This window comes from Pygocentrus nattereri, chromosome 15 (assembly GCF_015220715.1).
Source record: "Pygocentrus nattereri isolate fPygNat1 chromosome 15, fPygNat1.pri, whole genome shotgun sequence".
Lineage (NCBI taxonomy): Eukaryota > Metazoa > Chordata > Actinopteri > Characiformes > Serrasalmidae > Pygocentrus > Pygocentrus nattereri.
In genome coordinates, this window is record NC_051225.1 from 16,603,671 (window position 1) to 16,611,230 (window position 7,560).

General features: G+C 41.0%; 1 protein-coding gene across 1 annotated transcript; it reads right to left on the bottom strand.

Moving 5' to 3' along the window:
• Positions 1–633: 633 nt before the first annotated feature.
• On the bottom strand, positions 634–6,839 carry ric3a (RIC3 acetylcholine receptor chaperone a). Its single transcript, XM_017700614.2, has 6 exons — positions 6,687–6,839; positions 5,934–6,142; positions 5,704–5,782; positions 4,750–4,843; positions 3,502–3,647; positions 634–2,333 (listed from the first exon to the last, which is right to left on the bottom strand). The coding sequence occupies exons 1-6, from the start codon at positions 6,802–6,804 to the stop codon at positions 1,354–1,356; spliced, it is 1,626 nt and encodes a 541-aa protein (XP_017556103.1). The 5' UTR covers positions 6,805–6,839; the 3' UTR covers positions 634–1,353.
• Positions 6,840–7,560: the final 721 nt, after the last annotated feature.

The following is a 7,560-nucleotide window of genomic DNA, read 5'->3' on the forward strand; positions in this document are numbered from 1 at the left end:
AGCTACCAGCAAAAGCTGGTCTTTTAACAGGGTAGTAACTTTATCTTCACGTGGAAGAGTAAAGAATTTGCAACATTGTAATTGGCTTCAAAGGATACCAAAGTCAGAAGAGAGCGCTCTCAAGAATCATTAGATCCTGTTAGTTCCACTTTTGAGCAGGTACACCGTCATAAAAAGGTTCTGTGCAGGTACTGTATGCTTTTCCAGGGAAGAGTTACAGTTACCTTTATACCTTTTCATAAATGTTTTAAGAACAGAACCATCCAATAAAAAGCCTGGAGATAAAACAGGATGTGTAGAGTTAATACAATGTAAAACATATAACAGCAATGGATTATGGTAAAGTTACATGTTCCCTGACAAATAAAACTTAAGACATGGCTTTGACGGTATCACCCCAGTGACATAAGGGGTTCTGCCACAGTGACAGTTTAGTACCTTTTTTCTCACAGTGTTTTAAAAAACATAAAACTGGAACATCTCTTGTGTTCTGGTGATAAATGTTATGGTACTTTGTGCAGAGGAAAAATGTCCAAAATGTACAGTCATTCAGAGGACAGCAGGGACCCTGATGCACAACATTCAAAAAGTTACAGCTATAAACCTGAATCTCACTCCCTGTTGAAACCTTTACTTTTTTGTTTTAATTTACATGTATTTTATAAGCAGCGTACATTATACAGGGAGATTCCCTCAACAGAGGCCCCAAATGTTCTGTAATAATTCTCTCTAGGACGAAGCAATCTGACTGAAACAAAGTGCAATGAGCTTCTCAATATATGGAGCTTCAAACAAGCCAGGACGCCCCTGTGTCGGAGCGATGAGGGAGGCGCCAGACAGCCATTGTGATGGTTTACCTCCGTTTGCAACATCCGGGTGCAGACCCCCGTACCCCTTCGTGTGTCTGGCAGCAAACGGAGATCACTTCCAAAATCACATGTAATGCCATCGATTACACACACATTCATTGTAATTGTTGTAATCATCGTCAATATATGTAGGGCATTTTTTTGGTTCAGATTGCTTCGTCCTATTGAGAGTTACAGCAGAATATTCAGGCCACTTTCAAGTGAATCTCACTGTATAATAACTTATAAGTAAGCTGAAAACTCCTGAGGTATCTAAATACCGAAAATGCCTCCAAGGATCCGGTTGGCTTTTACACCCTGAAGATATTCACCACAAAAATGACATTAATTGCACTCATTAAGAAACTGCAAGTTGGCTGGTTCTGTAACACTGGTAAGGTGTGGTGTTTCAAAACAGTCACTGCAAGCATGTTTCAAAAGGCCGAGCATTTATAAAGTGAACGTGAACCATTATGGGACATTTGTCAATCTCTTGACAGATGGGTCAGTTTTTCTTTTTGGGTTTCTTGTGGCGCATCCTCAGTGTCCCGGAAGCTGGAGTTTGGGGGGTCGCTGGTTGGTTAGAGCTAATGGTGGCTTCTGGTTGGTACGTGAGGAGGAAATCAAGGAGGTTGATTTCTTGTTCTTCTGGATCGCACTCCACTTCAGCGTGGAAGCCCAGCCTCTCGGCCTCTATCAGAGGATCTTCCTCTTCCCTCTCCGCCACCTTCTTTTGAACTTCATCTTGCTTATCCTCATCCTCCATATCATCCTCCTCCTCCTCCTCCTCCTCTTCTTCATCTTCCTCATCGTCTTCTTCTTGAGTGTCTTCCTCATCCTCACCCTCGTACTTGCAGCCAACAGTGTCTCCTTTTGGGTAGTGGAAGACATGTCTGTGATCACTGAACGTTATTTGTCTTCTGCTACTGGGCCGCTCTCTGTCCTTCCTTGCTCCTTTTGATTTTGCCCCTTGTTCTTCATCATCATGAGGTAGACAAGGTTGATCCTCTCCCACTTCTTCCTCCTCTTCATCTTCCTCTTCCTGTTCTTGATCTTTTTGAGGGGTATCATATTCATCTTCATCATCATTTTCTTTTATTAGCTCTGCTTCATGTACTTCTTCAGTTATGTCTTCTTCCTCCTCTTCTTCTTCTGCGTCTTCTTCTTCACTTTCTTCATCTTCTTCCTGTTTGGTTTCCCCTTCTTCTTTCCACTCTGTAGAATTGTTCTCAGCAGCATCTGCTTTATCTTCATCTGTCTCTTCCTTGACCTCTTCCTCTTGTTCATTGTAATCGTCCTCATCATCGTCATCATCATCATCTTCTTCTTCATCTTCCTCATCATCTTCCTCTTCTTCTCTCCCCATTCTTTCTGCGATTTGCTCAGCAGTAGGTATGTCCATATCTGGCTCCTCAAGTATGACGCTTGGATAGCGCCGTCCACGAAATGCCACTTCATACTTGGGAAAGGTCTCTTCGGAATAACCTGTGAAGACAACGGGTGAAATCATGCACATATTTCAGGAAGATTAAGCAGCTAAAAGCACTATATCTGTGTCCCAGTTCAGGGGCTGCATCCTTCGGAGGCTACATTGGAAGGCCAATTGTGTCACAGAAGTGTGACTAGACTGTCCCATTTCGAAGGCTCCTTCATATGCGGCTGAGAAATATGGCAAAAAAGGATCCACCCAGCCAGCCAGCCAATATATCCCAAGGTTCCCTGTGTGCTGGCAAAGATACATGAACATTGTGGCGTCAGCAGAGGAGTGAATGGCAGCTGAGGAGTTTACTTTAAATGGATGTATTAAGTTTAAACTGTTTTGAATAGTGAGCAATATAGATGTTTAAAGAAAAGCCAGTAAATGTGGTCTGAAGCTGTTTTAGAGAGCAAAGAGCAGACAGAGAGAAGCATCTCCAGCTTTAATAACTGAAATAATAAAATATATCAAATAATAATAAATCAAATCAAGGTTTCTGGTTTCATGTCTAAAGAACTTTAAAAGAACTTGACAGGTCTGACAGTGCTAAGGATGGGAACAGCGGTTCATGACACAAACAGGAAATCATCATAGAGCAGACCGTCTCATTTCAGTTCAGTCTTCAGGGTCTACACAAGCTGCATCCTTCGAATGACCTAGCCCCTAAAATGGGACACACTGTATGTGCCTTAAAGCACTTTTTAAGACTTCAGGATTTGGAGACCTCTCTGGTGGACATGTGTAATTGCATACGCAAAAGAACATTTTGTAATGTCAAATTTGTAATGTCTCTGGACCCTCCCTTAGTTGATGAATCTGATGATAGTGAGTTTGTTGAAAGACAAAGAGAATTTGGTCAAAACTTTAAATCTTCCATGGACATAACTGAAATATCTATTGTTATCATCATATCTTCATCAAAATAATACTGATTTTTCAGTTGAGACCTAAACTTCAAGCTGGACCTTCTGTTTTGTGCCTGTATTTGAGATGCCAGAAACTGCTGTCAAATCCAGCTCTACACTTAAATGATCATTTCAGGTTTTAGGTGGCAACTTGCAGCTGTGAATGCTCACCATATCCTGACACAGTAATGCTACTTTCACTTTAACCCAAAAAATCGTTTTTTTTAAATTGTGCACATTTAAACAAAAGCAATGTTATTATGTGCTTTACCCTCCCAGTCTGCAGAATAGGGGGTTTCCTCAGCTTCCACCTCAGGGGAGACGCCCTCTAGAGGACGCCCCTCCAGCATCACACGTGTGATCTGCCTCAGTTGCCGGAGTTTCCTCTCCTCCTTTCTACGGCTGCTCCTCCGAGACCTGTGGCCAGGACACACAATAGGAGATAAAATGATGCACAATCAATTCTATTATTGAATTATTTTTAATTTTGTTTATATAGTGCTCTAAGATAAGATATCCCAAAGGGAAAGCCGTCCTCCTCTGGGCACTACTGGATAGCAAATTTGAAATAAACAAATGAGAAATATAAAGCAAATATGATTAAACAGAGAAATGAGATTACGCAGAGGCAGCCAGACCAGACAGAGGGAAGATTCATGAGATAATTACTAATGTTAGAAGTCTGTTAAAGGCCATTAGAGAGTCTCTTGGAAAAAGACTGGACGACTAGCCATAGACCATTTTACAAAATTCTGAGGAACTACCTGTCCAACTCTCAGCATAAGCCTAGCTGGTAACACATGTAACACTAGTACTTACAGGCTGAAAGGTTTAGTAGTACAGAGAAAAATGAATGAATCTCACAGAGGAGTAGATTTGAAACATGTTCTATGGAGATAAACTAGCTTTACACGCTGTTCAGGATTGATTGCGGATGTTGTCATGTATGGTCCTATATAGAGCCTTTCTGAAAATGGTTCTATATGGCACCAAAGAGGGTTCTTCGATTCTTGTGATGTCAAGCTTGTAACAATCAAAGAACCCTTGTTGGACCCATCTCAAAAGCATATTTTCTATCAATCTGAAGAACCATTTCATGATGCAAAGAACACTTTAATCATGCAGAAGTTTCTTTGCGTGATCATGATTCTACATGGAACCATTTTCTTTACTAAAGAACCCTTAAGGAAGCACATATAACAGTAAATGCTACTGTTTATATCTGTTCACTAATAAATTAACTTTCCACAAACATCTGCTGAGCTTAGCCAGGGTGATCGGACGAATGCCCTTAAAACTAAAGACCTTTTTGTGGTTTTCGGCGCCATAAACACAATCCAGTAGACACAAGCTGAGGCAGACCCAGAGATGCTGCGGGCCATCATGGAATTTGCCCTTTTCATTTTTCTTTTGAATGGATTCCAGAGGGATGGCCTTAGGGACGGAGCCATTACTCTGTCAGCTCTTTGATCAGTGAGGTGAGAGGCGATGTGAAGAGGGAGAAATGTGGGTCGTTTACCTGGCAGGTGGGTGGATGGCTTTCGATACTCTCCTCTCTCTCACTCCCTCCATCTGTCTCAGTCTGGCCTGTAGCTGAGCCATCTCATAATCAGCTGGAGGAGCATTACACAGGGGTTTAAAGGGTCCATGTAGACATGCGATACTGACATATGAGCACCCAGACATCATATCTGTTACCTCCTGTCTGAGGAAAACTGTCCATAACTAGATTCATGAGGTTTAGTAGAGGCAAACCCCAAGCAGGCAAACTGTGTAAAGGTCTGTATACACTGAGCTGAGAAACACCCACAGCATTAGCTTCAGCTCAGTTAGAGGCAAAGACCAAGTAGGTCAAGCCTAATTCATGTGACCAATTACACTTAATTACTCATTCAGTTCTGTTTCTGGGTCACAAGTTGCAGTTATTATTAAGATCCTGGCTTTGATAACTATTTATGCAGATGACTAAACTATTAACAAATTCCAATTAGCGAAAGAAGACCGATCTAAAAATAAGACGTTGTTCAGGGTGAACCGTGTATTGCTTAATACATAGATAGAGCCTACTTTTCTGATTTGTCTGTCACTTTCACTTCCCTCAGCCTTTGGCATCCATCTGATGAATGGAGCTAAACCTCTTAGTACTGATCCGAAAGACATGCAGTTAATTGGTATTAGACGCCGCTGGGCTGATACAACACTGCTTGTGATTGCTAATCCAGATCGAACAATAGGGGGGGAACAAAGCCCCCTCAAGCTTGTGGCAGGATCTTAATCTACCTCATCATGGGCTGCATGTGGTATAGCTACAGATAAGCGGAGGAGGGGCTCAGCAAAGAGGTAAGATCAAAACCGAAGTGCTAGGGGAACTATAGGGATGACACGTGCTCAAGAATCAAAGCACAGTCAAGCTTATCTTCATAATAGCATTTCAGAACTACAGTCAACAGGATGTCGACAGAGTTGAACTTACGCATGTCCTGTATTGTGCTGTCTGCCATCAGGACGGAGAATCTGCATTCTGGCCTGGGGGATCTGTCTTTGTATGTAAGCTGTGGGAAAAACAAAGTCATATTTTGCCAAAAGTTATAAAAATTAAATAATTGTCAAATAATTTGTTGAATCCGCCCTCAAACCCTTGAATCATTGGTCTCATGCTACACCATAATCTTATGGCTTTCTGCAAGTGAAGAGAATTCCTACCTTGAAGAATATGTAGATGATGTAGAGGAAGATTCCAAAGCCATAAACAGGAATGACCTGGCTGAGGAGGTTAGGTTTTCCAGCACCTTTGGTCCTGGAAATGGCCTCAGGATTGAACGGTTTGGTATGGAGTGGTTCCAACTGCCACTGATCATGATCTTCTGAGAATGGCTGACTGTATCTTCTAGGAGGAATGTGTCCAGGACCAACTATCAACAAAACCAGTCTGAGTTATGTGTATGTGTGAAAGTCTAAACTAATAGCAGTAAAATATTCCATTACAAGCATGAATGCTTTCAGCCTTTTTGCCAATAATCTGGGGAGATAAAATTACATAGATGTTATGTAAGCTCTTTCACAATGCGTCTTTTACTCTGATATGTAGGCCGGGTTAAAATCTGCCCACTGCTTCTTTTATTACAGGTCACCAGGATCTGTTGGTTCTGAATAATTACTTACTGTCTTTTAATCTTACGTTTTAATGCAAAATGAAGACAAAAATATTAATGAGAATAATGTGTTAATTGTAAATAATACCCTAGTCTTAATAAATAATGTGCAAATAAAGTGTAAAATAATGAAGAATAATATAAATAGAGTATATTCTACAGTCTATATCAGACCACACAGGACACACAGGCACTGTCACTGCTGCAGGGAGAGGAAGGAGGCGAGGTGAGGAGTAGAGGGGACTGACTTCACTGAGAGGACTCAGAGACACTCTGAGGGGGGAACTGCTGCAGATTTTCTTACCCTCCGACTGAACGACGTCTTTCTTCCCTCTAGACAGAAATATTTTGGGTAGAAATAGAGACACGCAGAGAACGAGGCAGGAGATGAAAGTGATCTTCTGAAAGGTTGAAACCGACATATCTGTAAAGCATGAGGCAATGGATTGAGTCAGTGTGGAGACCGGGACTCTCTCTGTCTCTCTCTCTCTCTCTCTCTCTCTCTTTCTCTCTCTCTCTTTCTCTCTCTCTCTCTCTCTCTCTCTCTCTCTCTCCCACACACACACAGCTCCACATCCCGGTATTTTACAGCCGGAAATGACCTACACTGTAATCCGTCAGCCGCTATAAGCGCTGCTCATTTTTATGCAAAGATTTAATGTTATTATTATTATTACTATGATTATTAGTATTATTATTGTTGTTGTTGCTATTATTATTATTGTTGTTGTGGAGGATCTTCCTCTTAATAACAGTAATAACACTGTTATACATAATAATAATGCAATATAACAACAACAACAACAACAACAACAACAACAATAATAATAATAATAACAGTTTATCATTACCAAACCTGTCCTTAAAAGAACATAATATTTGTAGTTACCATCAAATAACTGATATTTTACGTACAGAGTAAGAACACAGTTTATCTATCTATCCATCTGTCTATCTTTCTATCCATCTGTCTATCCATCCCTATTTTCTAAATTATTACAACTACTAGGTTGTTGTTGTTGTTTTTGTTGTTGTTGTAGTGGTATTAATAGTTGGAGAGACACTCTTTGTCCAGCAGATGGCAGTGCTGTCATTGATATTGCAGCACTAAAGTAATCATCAATCTCAAGGCCCCTGGTGAACCTGCTGAGGTAAGAATATATGCAGCCCACTGTTCT

What these genes read in the sequence shown, in the direction of transcription:
- ric3a (XM_017700614.2), bottom strand. Translation starts at nt 6,804, where the DNA reads ATGTCGGTTTCAACCTTTCAGAAGATCACTTTCATCTCCTGCCTCGTT. An exon ending in AGACGTCGTTCAGTCGGAGG is followed by an intron (nt 6,143 to 6,686) that starts GTAAGAAAATCT and finishes TTTTGTTGATAG; the next exon opens with TTGGTCCTGGACACATTCCT. An exon ending in CTATTCTGCAGACTGGGAGG is followed by an intron (nt 2,334 to 3,501) that starts GTAAAGCACATA and finishes TTGTCTTCACAG; the next exon opens with GTTATTCCGAAGAGACCTTT.